Genomic DNA, 25,724 nt, shown 5'->3' on the forward strand with positions numbered 1-25,724 from the left:
TGCTGCTGGTGTCTGATTTGCCAACTGGGCAATAAAAGTACACTGTGACCCTCATTTTCTTCCATTCTTAAGCCTACCCCAAAATGGAACGTGGGATGGAAAACACTTCTTTTTCCTTCTGTTTCCAGAACTTTCTCATTTCTTTCTCCAGTGTTCTCCCCGCCTCTACTCCCGTATTTACAACAAATGCCAGTTCACAACCGGGAGAGGTCAGACCCTGGAGGCCCAGGCACGCGGGGGTCTCCCCCCAACACGCCGAGGTCCCCCAAGTGGACCTTCCAGCGCCCACGCGTTAGACGCCCCCGCACCGCGCTGGCGGTCAGCGGGCTGTGGCCGCAGACACGGTTCTAGCTGCACCGTCCCCCGCCACCCCGGGTCCCCGCAGGCCTGGCCCCAAGGACCCGTCCGCAGACGGCCCTTCCCTCCCGCATCCGCAACCCTGTTCCACGCGGAGCAGCGCCGCAGGGCATCACGAGACCCGGCCCCAGGGCCGGCGGGGGCTGGGGGACGGTCCCGAGTGGTGACCAGCGGCGACAGGTGCACCTCGCACCGTCCGGACACGTTCCCGGGGCCTGCTCCGGGCGCGAGGGCGTCCACGCAGCTCCGGGATCCGGGCCCATACTCCCCCGCGCACACCTCGGGGTCGCTCTGCGGGGACCACTCCGCGCTGACCTCCGCCCCGAGCCGCATCATCCGCCTTGACCTTGACCTGGGCCCCTCGGGAATTCCTGGGGGAACCCCCCGCCCGCGCCGCCCTCGGAGCCCCGGGGCGAGAAGAGGGGCTCGGCCGCTGCCCCGGAGGAGGCTCGGGGTCCGGCAGCCGCTGCCACCCCAACTCCGGAGCACAAAGTCATTTCTCGGAAAGCGGGGCGCTTCAGAGAAGGGGGCCAGGCGGGTCGCGCCGATGGGGCGGTGGCCACTCCCCTCCCGCGCGCCATTGGTCGGCGAGGCCGTCGCTCTGCGCGCCGGCCCGCCCTCGCCCCCCGCCCTTAAATGCGCAGGCGCGCCGGCGGGGGCCGCGAGCGTGGGAAAGCGGGCTGCGAGCTCGGACCCCGGGCGGCGGCGCGGACCCCGGGCAGCAGCGGCGGCAGGTAGGCACGGTCCGCGGGCAGGGCCCAGCGTCGCGTGAGGCCGGTCCCGCCGGTACCGACACCGGGCGGGCGCGATGCACCTGCGGCGGTGTCCCCTGGCGCAGCCCGGTCCATGCCACCGGTCTGTCTGCGCTTCCCCAGTCCCCAGCACCTGCGACCGGACTGAGCGTGCACGCGTCGTGCTCGTTGGCCTGTTCCCAAAGACCGGGTGATGCTAAAAAAAGTCTTATATTTCTCAAAATCTGGTTTGCATGGAAAACTTCAGATGGCTCCTACAGTGAAGGAAATAGCTGCCCCTCTACCCTGGGACCTGCTCCTGCATCTCGCTGAGCGCCTGTTGGGAGGAACAAGGCTGGGAGGGTCGGCATTCTGAAACTGCCCTGCCGGGAACCCAGCGCTGCTGAGGTTAGATCGCGAAGGGGGGGGGCATGCTGGTTTTAAAATTCTGATTAATGACAGTCAGTTACGATTTCTGGGTGGGGTGTGTGGTCCTTTGCCTCCATCACAGCCCGGACGTCCCTGGCCAGAGAATGGTCACAGCCCACAAAAACAGTTTGTGGCAAAATGAGACTTTCCAAGGTGAGATGTGTTACTTACGCAGAGCTGTGAAGGGCTTTATAAATGGAAACTAGAGACTGAATTTTCCAAAATTTTAACTTGTTCCCCACCCCCAACCAGAAGCCTCCCCCCACTACTTTCTTTTTAAACCAAAAGAATGAGCTAGTGGTTAAATGATGGTTCTAAGCTTGTCCGTTTGGGTTACGGCCGGTTCCTTTATGAAAGGATTTGGAAGATTCAGTCCCTTGAGCAAGGCTGGGCCAGAGGGAGAAATAGCTTCCATGCCGTTTAGTCCAGGGGCGATGAGGGTGCTGTAGCCAGAGCAAGTGCCCAGAGCCCCGAGAGGCGGAGAGGAGGTGAGTTCTGTTGCACGCCAGCTCAGGGACACCCTGGAATCCGGATGGGGTGGGCCCGGGGCAGACTCTTATCACTTTCTGTCTGGGAAGCCTGTCCCCTGGATACGTTTATAGGGATGCAGATTAGCTCTGGATAGGACTTGGCCAACAGAGGGAATTATTACCTCAAAATCAAGGAAGAGGAAGTTATAAACATGTGACTGGGCTTATTACTTTTTCCTGGCTGGGCATTTGGTAGAATTAATTTGTTAGTGTTTAATAAATCATTATGGATCATCATTGTAGTAGAATCTTAGGCTTTGGATGCTACTTAGAACTTGGAGCTGATCGCAGAGGACACTGAGGCAGGGCTGTCCGTGTGCTGAGATCCTGTCACTTAGCTGTGCTTTTCTCTGTACAGTGAGTAGAACCAGCTGCCGCCAGGGCTGGGTGCCAGCCTAAGTTCTGGCGCAGCCTGCTACGTGCCTCAGTGCTTGCTGTGTCTCTCTGGGCCCCAGTTTTTCCTTTTTTTGAATAAAGAGGAGGCTAGATTAGATGATTTCTAAAGTGTTTTCCAGCTTTCATAGTCTCTGATTCACTCTTCTCTCTCTTTTCTTTTTCTTATAAATCACCAAGACAGTTGTCCTTAAGAGTCTTGAGGTTATGAACCCATTAGGAATCCTGATGAGGAAGTGTTGACCCTCTTCCTAAAGAAATGCCCGCACTAACACAATTTTGCTTTTGATTTCAGGAGGCTCAGGGACCACGGACTCTGGTTTAAGAACCTTGTTGCAAGGGGGCGAAGGGAAACGTTTTATTTGACATATTCTCAGCCTCCAACCCCTCATCCTCCTCCACGCAGCTCCCTCCTCGAGCTGGGAGAAGTTCTGCTGCCTCCTCCCCAGGGAAGAGCTGCAGGAATTTGCACCCTGCCAAGTTGTTTTCTGGGGGGTACTTGGTGGTGGTGTTTCATTTCCCTGTCCATGTCCCCTCCCAAATTTGTCCCTTCTTATTTATAAACACATGGCCTGTTGTAGAATTCTGGGTCTCTTGGGATAGCTCCCTTCACTTGACAGGTGAGGGAGCATCGGGGAGAGGTTCGAGTGACTTGCCAAGGTCCAGTTAGAGAAGAGTCCGGAGTTTGCAGATCAATGTCTAATTCCTATTTCATACACTTCACCCCGTTTAAAGTCCACAAATGGGCAACGGGGCTTACTGGATGGAGAAGTTAAAATAAATTGGCACTTAAGGGTCCTCACCTACTCCCTGGGGCCTGGCCCTCTTTCCCACCCCTAAAGTCACCTGCAGGGGCTGGAATTTCCAAAACGCATACTTCTTGCAAAGGTTGCTGTTACTTCTCTTTATGGACCAGCATGGATGGCTCTGGATGTGACCATCTTCTTGGGGACGTTATGTCTTGTCACTGCTGATTGTTTTAAACTTGTTTGCCTGAAGAGGTCACATTTTAATCAGAAGAATAGAAATGCTATTTTTTCTTTTGGGTGGGCGTCTGTCCAACTGCCTAGGGGATTTCCAGCGCTGTTCTTGTAAATGCCTGCTGTAAGTCGATACGGTCTCACAGTTCTTTCTTTCTCTCTCCGTGCCCCTGGGAAGGCCATCTGCTCTGGCAAGAATGTCCCTCCAAAGGGTGTCATTGGGTGGCCTGGATGGGTAGGTCTCTAGATGATGGAGTCTTCTGGAAGACTCCATTGCGCTTTGCTCTGGAGCCACAGTTTATTCCTTCACTCTTGTCCCCATCTCTCAGTTGGTTGTAAGAGTTCTCAAGGAGGAAACTATGGATAATAACAGTGACATGCCACGTCTAAGGTCCAGGCACCGTCCCAGTGCTTTACATGTGTCATCCGAATTTTCTCTACAGCCCTGCTGGGTGCCTGTAATTACCCCTGATCTCAGCCGGGATAGAGTAGCTTGTGCCCCAAGGTTAAATGATGGTCTGGGGTCACCTGGATGAGAGGTGGTGGGACTTGAATGGGTCCCCAGCTCTGTTTCATTCCCAGACTCATGCCCTTATCACTAAACCAGCTGTGAAGAAACAACCTAGAAGGCACAGCCTCGAGGGCTTGCTCTTTCTCAGATGGCACAGACGCCGTATTTTGTCACAGAACATCAGTCAAACTGGGCACCGGGAAACTGAATTGGTTCTTAGACTAATGGGCTGTGCAGTGAAGGGACCTGATGCCGTAAAAGTGATTTTCCCCATTGGTGCTAAAAGCGGAGCTGCGCGGCGTGGGCGTATCTGCCTGGAAGGAAATGAAGGGTGAAAGCTGGAAGGAGCACAGCGAGCGCCAGAGGAGGGGCGCACACGGGGCTGCCGGGCAGCTGCGGGTTTCCCATGGAGCTTTCAGTTTTCATTCAGGGCTTTGAGGTCATAAAAGCCAGTGCTGTCTGCTCATGGCAGGTGGCCCAGAGTCCCTGGATCTGTGGGCATCCCCCAAGCCAACACCTTTGTTGCAAACCTCTGGTTTTCCTGTTAGTGGTGCCTGGGTTGCTGTGACTAATGAGACGGTATCTGTCACTTCACAGAACGTGTCTCCGTCGTTCCAAGGATGTGCGACCGCAATGGCGGACGGCGGCTCCGGCAGTGGCTCATCGAGCAGATCGACAGCACCATGTACCCAGGACTGATCTGGGAAAACGACGAGAAGAGCATGTTCCGGATCCCCTGGAAACATGCCGGCAAGCAGGACTATAACCAGGAAGTGGACGCGTCCATTTTCAAGGTAGAGCCCCCAACCCCACCACCCTGAGCTCGGTCTCTGCTTCCCTCATGGACCTGGGGAGGTGTCGAGTGACATCCTTCTGATTTGCTGAAAAATTAATCCAATTTTAAAAAACAAACATTGATTGAAGAGTGCTGAATGTGTCTTGAAAATGTACATTAGCTGATTTTACATCTGTTGAATGATTTGCTTACTTTCGAGGTTAGTTGTATTATTGGCGTTTTTCTAATGAGGATGCTGAGAGCACTTTCCTTCCCTGCTCTGTGTCCTTTTCCTGAGAACTAACCAGCCAAGGGAGAGGGAAGACCTTTCCCTCGGGCTGCCGTCAGAGGTGACGCTGGGTACCAGGGAAGGCTGATGTCTTCCTTCTTTCAAAGCTGTTGCTGCCTCTTGGCATTGTAGGGCCAGCTCCGGAGGGTGAGATGCCATCTGTCATTCCTGCCAGGGACAGGTCGTGTGGCGTGTCCTGGGCCTGTGGTTGTCTAAAAATAGTCTTACTTGCCTTGAGAATAATAAGTAGGCCAAGCATGCAGATACTCACCGTTCTGCAGTGTGCGCCGTGACAGCCATCATCGACCGAGGGTTGGTCGGCTCTGGGCCCGGCCTGGCCTCACACGTTGTTTTGTTTTCCTTCCACACAACCCTGTGGCGGGCGCTCTTCTCATCTTCACTCTGTAGGGAGAGGAGGAGACCTGTGAGACTTGTCTGCGGTCTCACACTCACAGGTCTCGTGTGACAGAACCAGTGTCTGGGCAGGTAGTCCAACTGTGAGCCCAGGTCCTGATCGAAACAGGGATTCTTGCAGTCGCAGCCAGACTCGGGCAGAGGAACAGGGACTGGGGAAGCCCAGCTCTGCACACCAGCTGGGTTATCGAGTCCCTGTGGTCATTGCCAAGGCTCCACATTGTCCGGGTTTTGCCCTGGGAGGTTTGGAGCCCTAGATAAAGCTCAGCCCAGATTTTCATGTTTGCAAACATTCGTACCACGGGTGGTCTGACTTAGAGCCGGTTGCAGGTCGCCGCCACGTACGCTTATTCTGTAGCATTCGGGGGCAGAGGATGGGGAAGGGGCTGAAAGTGTGGGAGGTGAGTGGGGCCAGAGTCAGACCCGAAACCTTGAAACCTTGAACAGGTGGGAAGAGGTGAGGCTGCAGGACCCCGTAGCAGCGCTGGCCTCTCAGCCAGGGACGCCTGGCATCTGACATCAGCAAACAGAAGTGACAAAGATCACACCTTGACCCCAGATGGAAGCATAAGTAGGTCCAGGTTGGGTTAAGATGCATTTCAGCCTTCAAGCCTCTGCCCAGCTGGTGTGTGCAGCGGGACTGTGCATGTTTGCAATTCCGTTAAGTCCGTAATTTGGGGTTGCCAATCTCTTTGAGCATCTGATGCCAGTCATTGACCACTCCGAGAGAAACGGGCACGTGGGAACGTTTGTGCTCACCCTGGAGGGGTCCTGTGGTCCCCACGTGTCTTCCAGATTCCTTCTGATCAAGGACCCCAGGTCAGGATGCCTGGACACCGCCAGGTTCTCCAACGCCGGTGCCTACTTCCGCGTTGGCAGTGCCATTGCGGATTTCTACCCCGTGTGATTGCAGATGTTTCTTGCCTTTGGCACCATGGTGAACATCTCTTGGGAATGACTCTGCAAATTTAAACAGTGCTCCAGTCCCATCTGGTTGGTTGGGAATTCTGTATCCTAGATAATCCTAAAAGCCAGAGTTCCTCAAGCTCAGCACTGTTGACACCTAGGGCTGGGTAATTCTGTGTGGTGGCTGCTGTCCTGTGCCTTGTAGGATGTTTATTGGCATTCCTGGTCCACTTGATGCCAGTCGCATACCCTCCCCCTGTGTGACAACCAAAAACATCTCAGACATTGCCAGATGTCCCCTGGGGGGAAGAGTCTCCTCTGCCCCGTTGAGAACCCTGCCATGTGCTGACCACAGCCAGGATCGACAGAAGCACTGGGTGCTTGATGAGGGCCCGTGGCAGGTCGGATGTCAGTGAAACATCTTCGGGAGGATGGCAGCGGGTGCGGGACCGGCGGCTGTGCAGCCCTGGCGTTGGCCTCTGGTGGAGATGCGGGCTGCTCCCTTCACCCTGTTCCCTGCTTCAGCTCACGCTCCAGGGCTACTGAAATAAAGCCCCAGATTTATGTCTTATGCAATGTTCTTCATGGCCGTTTCAACAGTGTTGAGAAAAATGTGCAAGATTCCCAATGTTTCCGTTGGTTACGCAGTTTCTCGATGTGGCAATCTGAAATGAGTCTACAATCTCAGCAGGAATGGGGGCAGGAGGGAGACATGGGTGCCCACCGGCTGGGGAGGCCGTCGGGAGGCGGGCACCGGTGGAAGTACGGCGTTAGCAAGAACGTGTCTGGTGCTCCCTGAGCGTGGATACGGAGCTCTGCGGTGTCTACCAAATGGAACTTTGCCACTGGAAGACGTCGGCAGCGAGGCCTTGCGTAGATAGAGCTGTCTTAGGGCTTCTGTAGTTACGTAGAGACCGTTTCTTTCCAACATTCTAAGAAAACCTTTCAAAAACTTAGGAGTTAAGAAAAACATATATGAATTTTGTTTCCTGCCTTAATAAGTGGATTGTAAGAAGTCACTTATTCAAGGGAATCCTTCATTGCCTGCAGGAGTCATCCTGAGGCCAGCTTTGTGGTGTAGACCACGGCTGGGGGATTGGAGATTTAGCTCATTTTGTGCCAACCCTGAGCACATTGATGAGGCCCTGATATCAATGCATATTTGTTTTTACAAAAGTCTTCTGTATTCTTTTCATAAAGATGTGGGGGAAAATCTAGTTAAGTGAGGGTTGGGATTCATGGGCCTCTGATCGATCTAAATAAGTTAAAACTTACTTAGTAGCACAGATATTTAAAATTCAGTAGGCCTCGAAGCATTTAGTTTTTAAAACACAATACGAGACAGCAAAGTCACATTAGGAAGACTTTGTGGTCTGAGCTTCACAGGGGCCGCTCGCGCTGTGCATTGATGGGAGAAAGATGGCGGAGGCTGAACAAGCCATCACGGCTGTTGTGGGTGGGCCTCAGAGTCACTGTCTCATCAGGTTTTAGCTCTAGCTCGAGAGGGGTCTTGAGATACCGTCCAGCTAAGCCGAGTTTTTGGAGCTGGCCAGAGAGGCCCTGGGAGAGACAGGTGCCTGCTGTGCCACAGGGCTCAGGGCAGGCTGCAGGCCGGGGGTGGCAGTCCAGGATGCACCCCAACCATGGGGCCTGGTTTGATGGACAGTGTGTCCTGGCCTCCCTCATGGGCTGAGTGTGAGCTCTGAGTGGGCACTGCGGTTCTGGATGTGCACCTGCAGGTTGTAACATTGCCACCACAGCTATGCGTCTCAAAGTCCATTTGGAATATGGGTTCATCCAATGGTTCTCAAATGGAGGTGGTCACAATTTTACCTCCCAGGGGACCCCTGGCCATGTCTGGAGACATTTTTGGTTGTCACAGCTGGGGGAGGGGTGCTGTTGGCATCTGGTGGGTTGAGGCTGGAGCTGGGGCTAAACGCTCTGCACTGCGGGACAGCCCCCACCATGGGGAATGATCCCATCTGACATGTCAGTCTTTCTAAGGTAGAGACCCTGATTGAAAGTAATAAAAAGTTGTAATTCCTGTTCATTTAGTACACAGTTTGCTCTTGTACGTCTTTGAAACAACAATGACGACAGCACCCAAATCAATGCATGGTCGGCGATGCAGTTAGTAAAGGAGAAAATTGACCATGAACTTTGCAGAATTGTTCTAAAGGGGACTTTTACATCTGTGTTAGAGAAGGAAACCACTGCCCACGCTGACTGATAGGAATTCTCTTCCAAGTTTCTTCACTCCGGGCATAGATGCAAAATTTTGCATCAACAGAGTAGAGAGCGTTGGTCTTAAATTATAAACATTCTTGTCCTTGTTTGAGAGGGGGAGAAAAGCTAGGGCTGTTTTAAAGGAGCTGTGACATATGGGGCATCGTGGAGTTTCCGCAAGCATGGTCTCCTGGCCAGCTGAACTGGAATTGCTGGGCTGCTGGCTGCAGATCCAGGTTCCCAGACCTAACCCGCACCTACCTAGCGAGACTCTCGCGGGACGAGGCCCAGGAGCCTGCATTTTCACAAGCTTCCTGGGGGACTGGTATATGCATTAAGCTCAACAACACTTGCAGTAGCGGCAAGTCCATTGGGTTGGAAGGAGGTACATGGGCATTTCATCCCAGACCGGATCACCCCGGCAAAGTTGCTTATCTCTTGCCATTACATTTTCCTGAATGGAGTTGAGAATTCCCCACAGATCTCTAATTATTTCAGGCTCGAGGACACTGTCTGATTTTGCCTAAAACCGAAGGTAATTTTCACCTGATGGTGGTTACCTCATGGTTGGTGTGTCTGTATTCCAATTTTGGAATCTTAAAATATGCCCATTCACGGGTCTTATTTTTAAAATACTGCCCCACTCTGCATTTTGACTTTAAGATTTCAGCTTTGAATTTCTGGTCCTAGTTAAGATCCTAAGGTTTGGAGAAAGTAAGAAAATAGAGCTAGGAAAAACAAACAAACAAACAAAAAACACCAAAACCAATAAAAGGGAAACCATTTTGTTGCCTTTGAAATAGTGCCTTGGGGAAAAATCTTGAATAAATTCAAAAATGCAAAACAAAATTTCTATTAAAAGTGGCAGGGCAATGGATGACCACGTTCAGACTTTTTGCAAATGTTCCCTTTTCAATGCTAAATGTTAGCTAGGGGTTGATTTGAAAAAGCAGCAACTTGTTCTTTGTTTTGAACATTCTAGTGAAACCATGCGCAACTTCCTCTTTGTGGGTCTTAACCTTAGGCCCTTCGTCCAGGGAAGGACTTTGCTAAAAGGCACATTCAAGGGGTGTGTGTGAGGAGCTGAGTTCTGGCTCAGCTGGGTGAACATAGGGGACCCCTACACCGGCTGGCTCTTCTCACACCAGGTAGCCCAATCGAAACCTCTTTGAGTCCTGAAATCGAATGGGAGTTGATGGCCAGCAAAGATGCATGGAGGGGACGGGTGCGCTGGGTCCCCGTTGTGGTGGTGGATGTTTGTGACGGGGGCCAGCCATGTATGTCATGTGCTTCTGTTTCTTTCTTCAGGCCTGGGCAGTTTTTAAAGGGAAGTTTAAAGAAGGGGACAAAGCTGAACCAGCCACTTGGAAGACGAGGTTACGCTGTGCTTTGAACAAGAGCCCAGATTTTGAGGAAGTGACAGACCGGTCCCAGCTGGACATTTCCGAGCCATACAAAGTTTACCGCATCGTCCCCGAGGAGGAGCAAAAATGTAACTATCCGTTATGGGCACGCAGCCTTCCAGGAGCTGCCCTGGCACGAAGCCCTCAGTGCAGAGCTTGGGTTCGGGGTAGACGCAGGGTCTGGGGCACATGGTCTTAGTTAAACAAATAGTTCCCTCCGTTGTGTAAGCAGATGGGGAGGTGGCTTCCCACTGACCTCACACACCATCTGCTGTCGAAGTGGCGGCTTCCGGCAGGGAGCTGGGGCAGGATCGAAGGAAAGGGCGGGGGGAGATGGGCACAGCCTAGCCTAGCCGACTGCTACTTACTGTCAGACCACGACAGGCACCAAACCGCCCCTGGGTCAGAGTTCCACCGGACAGGAATGAGGACCCGCCAACAGTTTCTGATGAGGAATCCCTTCCTGTTCCACAGCTCACAGGAGAGGCTGGGGGGGAATACAGTGGGCGGGGACAGGATGGACCCCAAGGGCTGAGACTAAAGTTTTCCAAGGAAGTTGCAGAAGGTGTCCAGGGGCTCCGTTGCTGGAGATGGGGTACGCCTTGACGTGGCAGTAGATCCTGATGGTTGTTTGGGAACTCTGGGATGGGATCGTTCTGAGGTCTCTTCCAGCTCTCAAATCCCAAGAAAGCATTTGTGCTGGGAGTAAAGCGGGGATAGCAACACCCCACCATGCGCCCCACTGCCTGGTCTCACGCTCTGGCCAGACATCATCAATCAATAAGAACGTACCGAGCTCAGAGCTGGCCTCAGAATCCTTTCCTAGGCAGTGCGCTGAGCAGCTGTGGTGACAGGGTGACTCAGGACAGAAAGTCTAATCACCTTCACTGTGTAAAACGTTCTTTTAACACGTTGATTTTCTTGGCCATTCGGTAGAGTGGTTAGAATATTGACCCAGCGCAGTTTTCTCCGCAGAAGCTTATGTGTAGTCCGGTAATGCCCGAGAGAAACAACCTTCGAAAGACGTCGTAGGCTGCGCCACTGTTCCGAGTCTGCAGTCTTCCCCCGTGTGGGCATTGAAAATGTTGATGTGTGATTAAAGAAGTTAAGATTGTGACTCAAACCAATGTAGAGTGAGCCTGTGTTAGAGAATTATTTGACCCAATAACAAGGGAACCAAATGATGACAAGACCGTTGGAGAGAGAGTAAGAGACTCTGGTACATATGGTCAGGCAAGGGCAGGCAGTTATGAATGTCTGATGGGATGATGCCACTATTGTGTGGGGCGTCTGTGGCTTCATCACCTGCAAATTGGCACCGGACTCCACTGAGCCCAAACCCTAACTGGTAATAAATTGTAAGGCCAGCACACTGACCTTCCCTTGGGGCGTCAGATGGTTTTTAGGGGAGACCTCTGCGTGATGCTCTGGGGTGGCTTGGAAGGCCAAGCAGTCATCTTTCGGCCTCGTTTCCCAGTTTCGGATAATTTTTAATTGCCAAAGAGTAAACTGCGATTTGGAGGAGTAGAGAAGTTTCCGCTGTGCCCTCCGCCTCCCCCAGGATCAGTCAAGCTCTAACTGGCAGGTGACCCTGACTTGTTTATTGCATGGGGTGCAGCCGGCCTCACCTGCAAGTGCGGATGTTAAAAAAGGAGCAGGCGGTTCTCGGGGTGAAGCAACGTCACATTTGCATAATGTCTAAATGGGCCCCTCTCTTCTGTACTTCAGTGGTTCGCAAGCTGCATGGGGGGCCCACCTGCCCCCCTCCCGTTCCCCATCAGCAGCTTCTAAGTGAATCCTTGAATCTGTCGAAATGGAATCAAAATGCAGTGAGGAAGAAAGGATAGGTGAATTCTGTAGGTCGTTGGGACTAGTGAGTTTTGTCAGCTGTGATGTGTCTCTCACAGACACTCTGAATGAGCCAGGTCGTTGACCAGCAAGAGGCATGAAATTGGGAGGAAGCGGGTCTGGGTCTGAACGTGCACAGTGGTGGTGCCGTGTTCCCTTGGGTGCCTCCTGATCAAGGCTGGTGCCCACAGGACATCAGTGAGTCTACGCTGTGGGGTGTGTGCTCGGTCGTGTGCACAGACTCATGTGAGAATATTTGGAAAGGCCAAAAAGAGATTTCCTGCCGACTGTCTTTAAAAAAAGACCCCAACCTGCCAGCACATTTTGCCAGGAAACCTTTGAGTGTCTTCAAATGTCCCAGTTTATACATTTAGCCTTTGTAGATTAGTGAACGCTTGTCAGAAAGTCTATCTGATACAGATTCTTTTTGGATCTTGGCAAATGGAAGGAAGAGGCCCAAGTGTGCCGTCTTTATCCTTTAAGAGTATTAGCAAAAACCATCACCGCCACCTCCAACTTCTCTCTTTCGACTTTGCTGATTGTCTGAGATCAGGCCGAGGCATGGGAAAACACATCCGTGCCTTTCCCAAACCACGAAGACACGCATTAGCTTAGATTTCTTTAGACTCAGCTTTTATATAAAACGGGTTATGGCCTCGGTGACAGTTGTGGTGCCTCAGTGCCAAGTGGTGTGGTGTCTGTCCGGTTTTCCGTAGGCAAACTCGGCGTGGTGACTCCCGCCTGTGTGAACGAGGTCACAGAGATGGAGTGTGGGCGCTCCGAAATCGACGAGCTGATGATCAAGGAGGTGAGTGTGGACAGTGTTCCCAGGGCTCTGGCCCTGCCAGCAGAAGCCTCGTGTCTTTTGGCGGGAGTGGCATTGCCACCTGGTCAGGCCCCCACGCCGTGTCCCTCCTGAGCTGCCTGCTCTGTGTCAGTGGAGTTTCCTCAAGCTCTCAACTTTTCATCCTGTAAACATTTTGGATGGCGGTCTATCCCCTCCCGCAGGCTGCCTTCTCAGGCAGGCTACAGTGAACGACATGTCAACTTTCCTTGCTGCTTGGGGTGGCCATGACGTGGATGAGTGTCCTACTCACACAGCTATTGGATTGCTTACTTTGTAACATGCAGGTTTTAGTCGTTGATGGGTTGGAAAACTGGATCACCAAGCTTGTTAGAACTATACATAAATGCATAGTTAATAGGCTATAAGTGAAGGCTTCATGTGGTCTCCCTAGGCAAATCTCATGGCTTTTTTTGTGTATGTTTTAGCTATTTGAATGCCCTTTTCTTGTATGTTTAGCCTCTTAAGTATGTTCTTTTATGGCTATTACAAGGCGGACATTTGCGTAACTGAAATAATCCCATGCAGCCCTGGCAAAAGGTGGAGTGACTGCTCTGTAAGTTCTTCTTAACAACACAACGATAACAGAATCTTCAGGAGTAGCTTGGCTGTACAAGAATGAAGATTAGACACAGCCCACTCTAAACAGCCTGGCTTTTCTGGGTGGTCTTTGGCAGTAGAACGAGTACATTCCTGGCCTTGTATCCCTCCAGCAATGCCCTGTTTTCTGAGGCTGTTTCTCGGGCCTTTCTGCTGACTCAGCCAAGAGAGTGAGTTAATCCGATTGCCACACCCAGGTCACAAGAAGAGCAGATGTTATTAATAATAAAGTGTCTCATAATTGGATTTATCAGCCTCCTTTAAGGAATGGGTTAGAGGTTGAACATCCACACATGGTTCCTTGAGCAGATCGTTGACACCATGGCAGAGATGGCTCGGAATTGCCAGTCAGTGGTGTCTCAGGACTTGTCCGCGTCTGCGGGGCATCAGGGCACCTGGATCATGTGGCACATTCGGTTTGCGACGGGCAGTTCCACGGAAAAGGCCAGTAAACTTATCGTGGCCACCAAAGAGTCTGGTAGTTCAGCCACGGGGTTTGGCTGCTGAGTGTGAGTAATTTGCAGTCTAGGGTCTTTCAAGTTGGAAAGTGAAGCTTAACTTTTGTCTCCTGAGATAAAGGCGGCAATGTGGTTGTAGTGACGCGCAAACTGTTCATTTTTACAAACCCTGGAGCCCCGCGTTGGGAGTTCCATGGCTGAGCTGTCCCCCGTCTCGCCCCGACTGTGCAGCCTTCCGTGGACGACTACGTGGGCATGATCAAGAGGAGCCCTTCCCCGCCAGAGGCCTGTCGCAGTCAGCTCCTTCCGGACTGGTGGGCGCAGCAGCCTGGCACAGGTGAGGGCGGGGACCCAGGGCCGTCTACAGGCATGGTCTGGATGGCTTGTGGCATCAGCCAGGGCCGGCCTTGGGGCGGTTGGTACTGCTATGATCCATGTCACATTGAAGGTAACTGAGCCCGGAGAGGTGAACAGGCGTGGCCCTGGCTTCCCACTTCGAGGGCGGAGCCCAGCCGTCCCCTTGGCCCCGTATCCCACTGCTTCCCAGGAGGGTGCAGATTGCCCGTAACGTGGGTGACGCCCATGTCTGCTCTCCCTCGACGCTCCTGGGAAAGTTGAGGGGTCTAGTGAACCGGAGGGAAGACGCAGCTCTCAGCCACACTGGCGCGTGGTCCCTGGGCAGTACCTTAGGTCTGCCAGTCTGTTATGACATTAAGGCCCCCTCCGGGCCAAAGAGAGCCCAGCGTGTCTGGAGGGAAGGAGAGCTCCGACCAGGGATGGGAGATTGCGTAGAGCCCTGGGTTTGAATCCTGCTCTGGGAAGTTGCATATCTTATTTGAGCCTCTGTTTACTCATCCATGAAATGGAGACACCAGAACCTGCCCCATGGGGTCACCAGGATTGAGAGAGTTGGTTGCCCTTTTATCATCCTCTGATAGTCGCACTCAGAGCTCGCCGGCTGCCTGAAATGACCCTCCTAGGCTCAGGCTCTGCAGCCCGGGAGCCTGTTTGCTTACCCCCTTGAGGTCTTCCTACGCCCCTGTCCCCTGAGGCAGCCTGGGAGGTGGCAGCTGGCCCTGTGGACCTTGGGGATTGCTAGGCTACGGTTGGCAGTGTCGCAGAAGGGGCCCTGGGGACGGCTTCTGTCTGTGCTGCAGGAACACCCTGGGGAAAGCGAGTGTGGACGCCTGGGCCCCCTCCAGAGATAAGCCCTGGCCGGTGGGCACCGTGTCCCGTGATGTTCTGGGGGCAGGCCCCTGGAGTGGGAAGGAAATGTGGCCCCGCAGTGTGACACTGACATGTGGCCAGAAGCCCCGAAGCACAGAGGAAGTTCCCTGCACCCCCACTCTGGTGCCTGTGTTTGTGAAACGATGGGTCATCGCTGCGGCAGGGCAAAGCACCTGTTTCAGCAGAAGCCTGTGCTCCCCGGAGCCTCGAGTTTGGAGAGGGAGCGGCGGGCAGTTCCCCGCACACACCTGACGGGCCTGAGTTCGCTTTTCTATTTCCCTGCAGGTTTGCCGCTGGTGCCAGGGTACGCCACCTACGACGTGCACCAGTCAGGTACGGGGTGCTTGGGGCTGGGCGTGGGGCGTGGGCACTGTTAGGAGACAAAGCCCAGACAGTTCCGGCAGAGTCTGATTATGCTCAGGACCCTGGCTGTCCTCCTGCCAGTTGCCCCTGGGATTGATGTTCAGGCTTGTTGACAGCATTTTCTGGGCAAAGGAAGCGGGGGTGTCTTCCTCGATGCTGGCAGGTTCTGTGGGATGTGGACAGCCTGCCTCATCCCACGGGCTTGCAGAGTGTCAGGGCCAGGGGACTCAGGGCCTCCGGGCAGAGGAGGAATCAGAGAGCAGAAGCACGTCAACTGAGGTGGCACAGGGTGGTGTTTTTCGGGTGGTGGAGGTAGGTTCTCACCCAGGCAAGAGAATTACAAGGATGATGACGCTCCCATTCACTGAGCCTTGTCCACTGTGACCTAGAGACTGTCCTAACTCTGGCTTCGCAGGTGAGGAAACTGAGGCATGGAGGTTCCATGGCCTACCCAGGCCATGCAGGCGTCCAGCTTTGAGCCTGTTCTTGGGACCTCCTTAAGCCAGTCAGCTGCGACGCCCATGGGAAGCCCTGGGTCATGGGACCAAGCCTCTGACCTGGGTAGCTGGGCTGTGGCCTGGGGGTCTGCCGGCTGATGCTTTCTGGGGGCGACATAGCCAGATGTGGTGCTGGGACTGTGAGTGAGAGGTGAGGCCACTCTGAGGAGGGCATGTCCTCGAATTACTCCAGAGCTGTCTCAGCACACAGCCAGTGACGTGACGCACAGCCACGGTCTCTTGCAGAGTCCATCCTGAGACATCCTTCTAGGAGTGCTGAGCTTTTGGTGCCTCTGTTCCGTTCACACGCCGCACACACACGCCCCACCTTGTGTGGGCCAGTTGATGTCAGGGCCCCCGTTCCTCACTTTGCAGTGGGACGGGCAGGCGAAAGGCAACAAGGAGTGGTAGAGACTGTGGCACAGTAGACAGCCCATGCCCGGTTGGTGCCCTGTGGGCTGGCAGACCCAGCCAGGCCCAATTTTCCCATTTCTTGAGGTCTGTATGTTTATATGAAATCTCCCCATATAAAATATTGGCAACGACACCCCACTGTGCGGGCTGATCCCGACACACCTGTGGAGCCAGTTTTTGCCCTCGACTGTAGGTGGCTGCCGTGATTGGGGTACATGGTGATGCTTTAAACTTGGCGGTGCGGCCTTGCTGACGAAAGCAGACCCGGAGCTAACCTGCTGGGGCGGGAGTGTCCAGGCTCCCCACATAGCCGCTGTGCTGTCGGGGCGAACGCCTTAACCTGTCCACACCTCAGTTTCCTTACTTGGAAAATGGGCGTAATAATCAGTAATCTACCTTGTGGGGACAAATGTGCCGGTGGGGACAAATGTGCCGATGGGTCCAAAGTGCCGGCACAGCACTTGGTGTGGACTGTGTAGACCAGGGCTGTGAGCTGTAACTTTGGGAATCTTGTCTATGTAGACAGTCTTTTGTCCTGTTGCCCCAATTACTTAATAACCCAGCCATGCGATCCTCACAGCAGCCCTGTGAGGTGGGCATTATTACATCTCTGCTTTGCTGATGAGAAACTGAGGCACAGAGTAGTGAATGTCACACGGCTGGGCTCCGGCATCTGTGCGGCTGGCGTCTTTGCCGCTGCCTGTGTGGCCGGGCTGTTCCCTGCAGGGCCGTCCTCCCTGTGAGCGGCGGGAATCGGAGCAGGGCTGGGGTGTGGCGAGGCTCTTAGAGTGGCGGGAGGCCGACCTGCCTGGCCTGGGCGGCCCTGGTGAGCTGCTTCTGCTCTGCAGCTCTCCACTCCTCACCCGTCGGGCATGGTGGGTCCTCGCTCAGGCCCCTGCCAGCTTGAACCTTCCCTAAGCCTCAGATGCCCCATGGCGTGGGGTCACTGAGACGTTTGTGCCTGGAACGCTGTTCCTGGTGAAGCTGCCAGTTCACACGGCCAAGAGGCGCTGGGACTGAGATAACGCCCTGGAAGCGACAGGGCAAAGGCCAAAGGGGTGACAGAGTCACCTGGAGTGTTTCCTTCATTTGGAGCATAGTTCAAAAATTGTTCCAAGGTGAAGGGAGTGAAGTATATCACGCGATCAGGTGATATAGACGTGGCAGACGTGGCACAGTGGAGGGAGAGTGGTGAACGGGGAAAAATGAGATCGGTGCTGCCACTCACCCCCTGGGACCCCATCCTGGCCTCCGTTTCCCTAAATGTCCAATAAATGAGGTGGACTAGAGCACCTGCAGCCCCGACTCCCTGCCCTGCGTGATTCTAGAACCCATTTGACTCCAACGTGGGTGTCAAATAGTAAGACAGGAGCGTCCCCAGTGGGAGGCTGCAAGTAGTCACGAATGACCAGCATCCTGAGGCAGGTGATGCCGGTGGCCACCCATAGGGCCGCCCCAACGGGTGCTGGTGGGGCGTTGCACAGCCCTGGGGGGTACCGTGGAGTTGGGTAGCTCATGACTCGGGTGGCTCCAGGATGCAGCCCTGGCCGGTCCGGGGCACTTAGAGGAGCACCAAGCTGTTTGCGAGTGTGTGATTGTTTTGCTGTAAGGCGATTAAGATGCAGCTTCCTCCCTGCATTGAGAGGTTATCTTCGTCCCGCCAGCTCAGTGTTTCCCAGTCCCTGAGCCTCACCTGCACGGCTGGTTTTCATGGCCAGGTACCTCCTGGGCTATGATTCACATATTTTCCTCAAATCTCCTCACTTTTAAAAACTGAAGTTTATTTTAAATGGGAATCCACGGTCATTGCCTGTAACAGGAGAACCTGTGCCAGCTGCTACGAGTAGGAAGTCAGAGGTCAGAGCAAATTCAGTGAAAGCCAAGTACAATATTAGTCAATTCTAGCCAAGTGTTACTACCTGTCTGAGGCTTGGAGCCCTAAGTCCGATGCCCTTGTTTTAAAGGGAGGGTGTCAGGTGTTAGATGTCAGGGATCTGTCAGCACTGAACTGAGGCTTGCTTTCAGAGGTGATGGGAGATTGGGAGAATACTGGAAATGGCGTCATCTCTGCATCGTGCAGCCTGTGTGGGCAGTGCTGCCTCAGCCTGCGTGCTGTCCCGGCTGCTTCCTGAAACAGCTTTGGACGGAGGATTTGCAGAGATGCTTAGTGGAAACACAGGGAACCTACAGAGGAACGTGCATTTATCAAGGGAAAGGTCGTCTTTTTCTTCTCTAACGTCGAATTCAAACGTGGCATTTCCTTCCACTGCGAATGTGGGCCACAGGCCGCGGTGTCGCTGGCAGCGCCTATGACAGGAGGTGGCGTGTCCATAGCAAACTGACTGTTGAAACGTCCTTCACTCTCAGTGTGACTTGGAAGTTACGAGTTACCAGACCTTCCGTAGAGCTTGCATGTAATGAGTTTAATAAGGAGAACAGAGAGTACTGTTGTAGTTTTCAGTATTTCGAATCAGTCTGTGTATTTATTCCACTTATGAGAACACTAACTTCTAAAAGTGGTCCTTGAACTTCCCCAGAGTGTCACAGAGATCCAGGACACGCAGAAGTGAAGCCCCCGGGTGGGAGAGACTGGGAGACGCTAACTCGCCCCTCTCATCCGCAGCCTTCTCCCAGATGGTGATCAGCTTCTACTACGGGGGCAAGCTGGTGGGCCAGACCACCACCAGCTGCCCCGAGGGCTGCCGCCTGTCTCTGAGCCAGCCCAGCTTGCCCAGTGCCAAGCTGTATGGGCCCGAGGGCCTGGAGCTGGTACGCTTCCCGCCGGCTGACGCCATCCCCAGCGAGCGGCAGCGGCAGGTGACGCGGAAGCTGTTCGGGCACCTGGAGCGCGGAGTGCTGCTGCACAGCAGCCGGCAGGGCGTGTTCGTCAAGCGGCTGTGCCAGGGCCGCGTGTTCTGCAGCGGCAACGCCGTGGTGTGCAAGGGCAGGCCCAACAAGCTGGAGCGCGACGAGGTGGTCCAGGTCTTCGACACCAGCCAGTTCTTCCGAGGTCTGTACCATCCTCGAATCTTAAAGATCACACCTCCTTCCCCCCTTCCGTTTGCAGCCATGTGGGGGACGCAGAGGTGTGAGGGGGCGGGGCGTGTAGCGGGCGCCCCCTTAGCATCCTGCTCTGCACTTTCCTGCTGAGCGACCCTAGGAGCCTTCCTGTGCCTTGACTTCCCTGTGTGGAAATGGGGGTCAGAGTCAGTGTGGTTGTCTGGAGGATGAAGGAACGGAACCCCTGCAGCTCAGAGCGTGCTCCGAGGACTGCCCCGGACCCTGGGCGCTGCTAGAGATGTGGCCTCAGGCCCTGCCCCAGGCCCAGGGGATCGGAATCTGCATCTTAGCGGGGTCCCTGGGGGTTCACGTGTGCATCCTGAGATGCGCTGACTTTGTACACACTAAGTCTGGGGATCACACCCGCGCACAGTAGCGCTGGCCCGGAGCTTTCATTATTCCGTGAGGCGGATGTTGAGGATCCCACCCATGTGGTCCCTGGAAGGTTAGGATCTGCACCGCCTCTCTTCTCTGTGTCCCGAACGCTGTCTGCTCCTCTCCCTGTAACAGCGTGGGCCTGACATAGAGTCAGATCCCTGCTGTCGCCTTGCCGGAGAACTCCCAGAGGAGGGCTCCTGGAGGGGCAGGTGCAGCGAGGTGTGTGAGCTCAGGTGCATAAGCCCCGAGGGTCCGCCTGGTGAGGAGGTGGTGAGGGCTGAGTTCTCGGCAGCAGCAGCCAAAGGTGCGTGCGGCACAGACTCCCGGGCCCTCTCCCGGCTCCCTGGTTCCAATGGGTCTCAGGCCGGCCCGCGAGGCTGCGTTTCTGACAAGCTCCCAGGTGAGGCTGCTGCTGCCCGTCCTTGGGCTCCACTTTGAGAACCGTGAGTCAGAGGTGTCACGCAGGAGCTGTAGCCCTCCTGGGGTGTCCTCAGCAGGGGTTGCAAACTCAGATGCCCTCAGGGGCCAGGCAGGCAACATAAATGAACAAATTGTGAGCGAGACACAAGGGAGTGGCGACTCAGGCAGGCTGTGGCTGTTGAAGGAGATCAAATCTAGGTATTCAAAACCCAGCAACCATCTGAGAATGGACAACAGGTCCTTAGCTGGAATTTGGCCAAAGGGCCACCAGTTCAAGACCCCATGGTGCCCCGTGTTGTCCCCGCTGAGCTCCGTGCCCCTTGAGTGGCCAGCCCACTGCCGCGGGAGCGGGAGGCCCCTCGGCCTTGCTTGCACACACCCACCCCCACGTGCCGTTCCAGAACTGCAGCGGTTCTACGACAGCCAGGGCCGGCTTCCCGACAGCAGGGTGGTGCTGTGCTTTGGGGAGGAGTTTCCGGATATGGCCCCCTTGCGCTCCAAACTCATTCTCGTGCAGGTAAGAATGGGCAGCTTCAGGTCTCCTGGCCCTTGTGTCAGGATCAAGTTCATACTTGGGCTGGAGAAGAGACAGCAAGGACTGGGGCTTTTCCACCTGGGTGCAGAGGCAGGCCTGGGTGAAACCTTCGCCCAGGAGGGGAGGGGGCTTCTTGCCATCTCTGAGCCATTGTCTCATGTCTGGGACTCTCATAATCTGTATATGAGTGTGTATGTTTTTTTCCTTTTTTGCTTCTTTTTTTTTAAAGCATTTTCTCTAGAAAGATGCTACCTGTTCAGTTAGGGTCTAAGTGACACATTAGGGCTTTATAGGCTCTTATTTAAGTATAGTCAAAGGAATGAAACTCTAATGGTGGAATTCTGGGCACTGGCTGGCCAGGCTGGGGCAATATTGGGAGAGTATATATAGCAGTCTGTGCAGGACCACTGCCTGCCCCTTCTTTGCATCTGCCTAGTCCAGGTTCATTTATTTGGGGCCCACATGGAGCTTCTGGAATGATAGCTTGGACTGGGGTCATCAGAGACTCTGGCTGGGGTCAAAGACAGTCCTCACCTCACTTGGAACCTCCGTCTCTCGCTTTGTCCACGGACACTCTAGATCGAGCAACTCTATGTCCGGCAGCTCGCAGAGGAAGCTGGGAAGAGCTGCGGGGCTGGCCCCGTGATGCAGGCTCCCGAGGAGCCCCCGCCAGACCAGGTCTTCCGGATGTTTCCGGATATTTGTGCCTCCCACCAGAGACCCTTTTTCAGAGAAAACCAGCAGATCACCGTCTAAGTGTCTCTCCTGGGCTCCCTACTCTCCAGCGTCTTGCATTCCACCGTGACAATTACTGCCATAATTCCTGCAGGACGTGGCTCCCTCTGACGGGGTGGGACACGTGCATGGCTCTCGGGTTAGCAAGGGCCTTCGCAGAGGAGCCGACGTCGAAAGCAAAGTCGGGCCAGCACCGTTCCGCTGTTCTGGTACGAACGTCGGAAGCTTACACCAAATGTCTGGAGGCCGTAACTATAACCTGTGATTAAAAATTTTGTTTTCTACATTTTCCCCTCTAATTATCATTAGTTGCTTTGATTCCTTCTGCATTTTGGGTAAATGGACGTTTCCAAAGACTTGTTCAATAATATCAGCAGACAGCTGCTTCAAGTAAAGGGATTTGGAGTTTAAAGCCAACCTGTGAAAACAAGACTGTTTTTGTCTTTCTCTTTTTTAGAGTTGTACATTTTTGATTTCATATGCTTAATTCTATGTGAAATATCTTTTTACTTTCAAGCGTTTTAATAAGATTTAAAAATATTTAGATACAAGCCTCCCTTTAATGAGTGAACGTAAGACTTTTGTTAGAAGAAAGTATATTCTTCCTAGAATTTGGCGCCAGGAAAGCATGTTCATACCCAGGTGAACTGGTATGTTTTTACCTTCAGACAATGAAAACTTTCCCTCTAGGGCTTTGTTGCCGGGAAGCTTTGAGCTAAATTTATTTTTTCATTTCTGTAATTGAATCATTCCAGATACCTCTTACTTTTATTCTTTCTAAATGGTTTTGACCTGTTTTAAAGACAGTTGTACTTTGAATTGTCTTATTTTACATGTCCTATTGTAAACTGCTTTGAATCTTTTTTTTAAATTTTAAGTGGGCATGATATAAACCATAAGTTTAAACAATAATTGTGGATTACATGAGCATGTCAATCGTCCCTGCAACGTAGTCACCCTCTTCATTTGCGGGGTGGAGGGACGTGTGGAAGGGACGCGTTAGCGTCTCACCTCACCCCTGTCCCACAGGGTCCCGGGGAGGGGAGCACGCCGTCCCCATGCCTAGTGCTTCTCGAGGTTTGTGATGGCCCCAGGCCACGACAAATCCTACCCTCAACAAAAAAGTCACAGTTTTAGCCCTGGAAGAACTTACCCTATTTGCCAGCAAATAAGATACATTTCCTATCCCAAAGCGTGTGATGCTGTTTACCCTACATCATGGTACTGCCTAAAAGCCAGGGCAGAACACGTGAAACAGTGGCTCAGCCTAGCAGCAGAGTTCATGGCATCTCCCTGGCCCGCCGACATGCCATGTGAGGTCTGAATCGTTTCCCATACAGGCACGATGAAAAGGTAGCCGAACATTTTTTCTAAAAAAAAAAAAAATGCTGTATTTTGTTAGATCAGGCGCCTGTTACGCATCCATGTGTCCTGTGTCAGACATCGGGGCTGGCAGAGATTGGGCCCCACGGTATGCTGGGCGCCTACAGGTGCCCTGTTGCTTGCCAGGGCGCGAGCCAGCACGGGGTTGGTTGCTTTGACTAGGTCAGTTCCGCAGCCGGTGTAGACACCAGGTAGATGTGGGGGTGTCAGAGGGTCTACTTGCCTCCAGCCATGCTGGCCTGAGTGGGCAGAAGAAGAATCCTTTCTCTGTCTCTGCTTTCTCCTTTGCCCCGGCCCGGGTCGCCACCGTCCCTTACGCAGAACCTCCCGTGAAAAGGGCAGGAAAAGGCCTCACCTGTCCACCCTTGTTTTGAGAAGGGAGGAAGGTGCTGGGTTTGGGAGACCCAAGTTCAGCCCGCCTAGCGGCCTTGTCACCAGGAAAGCCAAAGAATGCCCATTTGCTCTTCCCATAGCTGTGTCCATGGAGGTGATGGAGGTGTGACGTGTAATTAGACACAGTCATGAGAGGCCCCTTAGGTGTGGATGAAGTCACATGTGAATACAGGAAAGCGCCAGTGGAAGTGGCTTTTCCCTCTTGGCTGACAAGGGGGCATTATATTAAGGATTAATTAATTAATTCAGGACACCAGCCACGTCTTCTGCAGTGTTTGCAAGCTAACAGCAGGCTGTGTGCTCCAGTGCAGGCGAATGTCAAAGCACATGTCTTTTAATATGCTGAATGAGTATTTATTTTTGTATCCATTTAAAAAATATATTGATCTTTTATTCTTTATTAAAATAAAATTCTCTTTTCAAAAAAGCTGATGTGTGCTCTGTTTTTTAGTGACTGTTAAATATTTTATAATTTTCACCAGATGCTATGTTCTTTCAGGGGGGCATCCGTGCCACAACCTGCTGTATTAATTCAGTCCTCGGAATTAAACAGTTCTCTAATATGATTAAAGATTGATTTTTTCCAAACGCATCCCCAAAACAATGGCAAAAAGGGATGGAGACTGATCGTGCGGAATTCCCCGGAGGCCGTGGTGAGGTGCACCCTATTCTTGTTGAAAGCGGAGGGCCCGTTTGGGTTCCGTGAGCTGATGGATGCGTATGCAGAAGGGTGTAGGGAGTGGGGGTTCCTGCTGGCGGCAGGTGATTCTTCTTCTGGTTGCTTCTAGAAAGGATTTGTAGGAGGCCCCTGTGGCTGGGTTGGCCACACGTGGCTGGGGTGTGTTTTTCCTTCCATCGGGCACATGCTTGCTGTGCTAGGCCCTAGGGACGCAGTGAGGACCCAAGGGACCCAGAATCAAGGAGGTTGCTTCTAGTCTAGTGGGACATTCCTGCTGAACCACCCAGAGCAAAATGCATCAATGGCAGGGAGGCCAACCCAAGTGGAGAGGTTTACCCAGCTTTCCCCATCTGCAAGCGATGCCTAGTCTCTCCCTGTCCTCGTACGAGTTCAGTGAGACTGTGCCTGTTCTTGTTCCCAGCTTACAGACGAGGAAACTGAGGCACAGGCCCACGATGGGCTGACTCTGAGCCATCTGTGTCCTCGGGGGACAGCTTAGTGTGCGAGGCTCCATGATAAGATCTTGCTGCAGTCCTAGAGCTCGTGGGCTTGCGAACACACCAGGGAGCAGGTCAGCAGCTGGGCCAATCGCTGACTTCCTTAGCCATCTTTGCTGTCGGTGGCATGAAGTCCTGCACGCGGCAAGTAGGAATTTTGTTTGTAAGCAAGCTCTTCTCTGTCCTGTGGATTCAGGGCCAAATGTGGAAACTTGTAGTCTGTGTCTCCCCAGAGTTCACCACCCTGTATAGGCAGTTGACAAATCCTTCCCACTCAACTTCTTGCAGCAACCTCGGAGGGAGAGGAGGGGAGTAAAGCGCGTAGTCACTGGCAGAGGAGGGAGTGTGGGGCAGGAGGCTTCAGTAATAACTGGGGGTTCTAGAGAATGTTGTTAGGACCCCAGATGTCAACTGACTTTTGAGCTGTTGCCCCTTCACCAGACAGTAGCTTCTGGGCCTGGAAAGGAAGCTGGTGGAATAGGCTGATGAGACATTCTAAAAAACCAAGCCTCCTTCACTCTTTGTATTTGAAAAATGTTTTAGAAAATTCATGTATTTCAACAATCCCTTTCTGAGTGATTGCTGCTTAGTTCGATAACTTTCAAAAAACTGTTTGGGATGCAACCTTTTTGTTTTCCCTTGTAACGTCCAGATGGCTGCAGATGACGACCCCTGGGTCAAGCATCTGTAGGGTCTGCTGGGCCCTGGGAACCCTGGGAAAATCCTCATGAAAGGGGTTGACTGGGCAGCTGTCCATGTGTGCCACGGGGACCCTTACTCCCCACAAAGAAGCAACTGTGGGAACCAGGAAGAAATTATTCGTGTGAGTGATTCAGACTCTGCATAATAGAAAGTTTTGCAACCCAATTACTAAGAAATATTTAGAAATTCTTTCCAAAGAATGATCTATAATTAATGACTGCAGTTTTAACAACTCAGTGGGCTGACAGTGGAGGGTGGGGGTGGTTTCTCAGTGGAAAATCTGGCTGCTTTTGCTACAAGTAGGAGGAAAATGGCAAATGCCCTGACCTGTGGGGCACACACAATCTCTGTCTTCCTCCTGGACATGCGCACTGTTCATTGGTCTATGAAAAGGTCTCTCTCACAGTAGGAAGCTCATTTAATCCAGCATTTACCAACCTTATTCGATCTGATGTTAGGCCCTGCAGTGTGTGGGTGACAGTACCTGCCAGTGCTCAGTGTTCTTCAGAGTCCAGTGTGGACATCTCAGGAGTTCTGTTCTCATCCGGCTGCGTTTCAGTCTGGATGGAGTCTGCTGGGGATGGGGGAATGGCGATGGCTCAGCCACCTCTTTTTGGGTTACAAACTATCCCCAAACTTAGCAGTATAGAAAAAGACCACTTTATGTTTGTCATGGATTTCGCAGGTCACAATTTAGACAGGGTATGAGGGTGTTGGCTTTTCTGTGCTCCACAATGTCTGGGATCT

The 25,724-nt window shown here is 53.1% G+C and overlaps 1 protein-coding gene across 1 annotated transcript; it reads left to right on the forward strand.

Moving 5' to 3' along the window:
- Nucleotides 1-1,045: 1,045 nt before the first annotated feature.
- IRF8 (interferon regulatory factor 8) lies at nucleotides 1,046-22,066 on the forward strand. Its single transcript, XM_012661263.1, has 9 exons — nucleotides 1,046-1,091; nucleotides 4,529-4,725; nucleotides 9,850-10,033; nucleotides 12,509-12,600; nucleotides 13,926-14,031; nucleotides 15,207-15,254; nucleotides 18,819-19,205; nucleotides 20,455-20,570; nucleotides 21,168-22,066. Exons 2-9 carry the CDS (start codon nucleotides 4,552-4,554, stop codon nucleotides 21,342-21,344), a joined length of 1,284 nt encoding a protein of 427 aa, XP_012516717.1. The 5' UTR covers nucleotides 1,046-1,091; nucleotides 4,529-4,551; the 3' UTR covers nucleotides 21,345-22,066.
- Nucleotides 22,067-25,724: the final 3,658 nt, after the last annotated feature.

The sequence above is a fragment of the Propithecus coquereli genome, unplaced genomic scaffold (assembly GCF_000956105.1).
Source record: "Propithecus coquereli isolate 6110/MARCELLA unplaced genomic scaffold, Pcoq_1.0 Scaffold701, whole genome shotgun sequence".
Classification (NCBI taxonomy): Eukaryota; Metazoa; Chordata; class Mammalia; order Primates; family Indriidae; genus Propithecus; species Propithecus coquereli.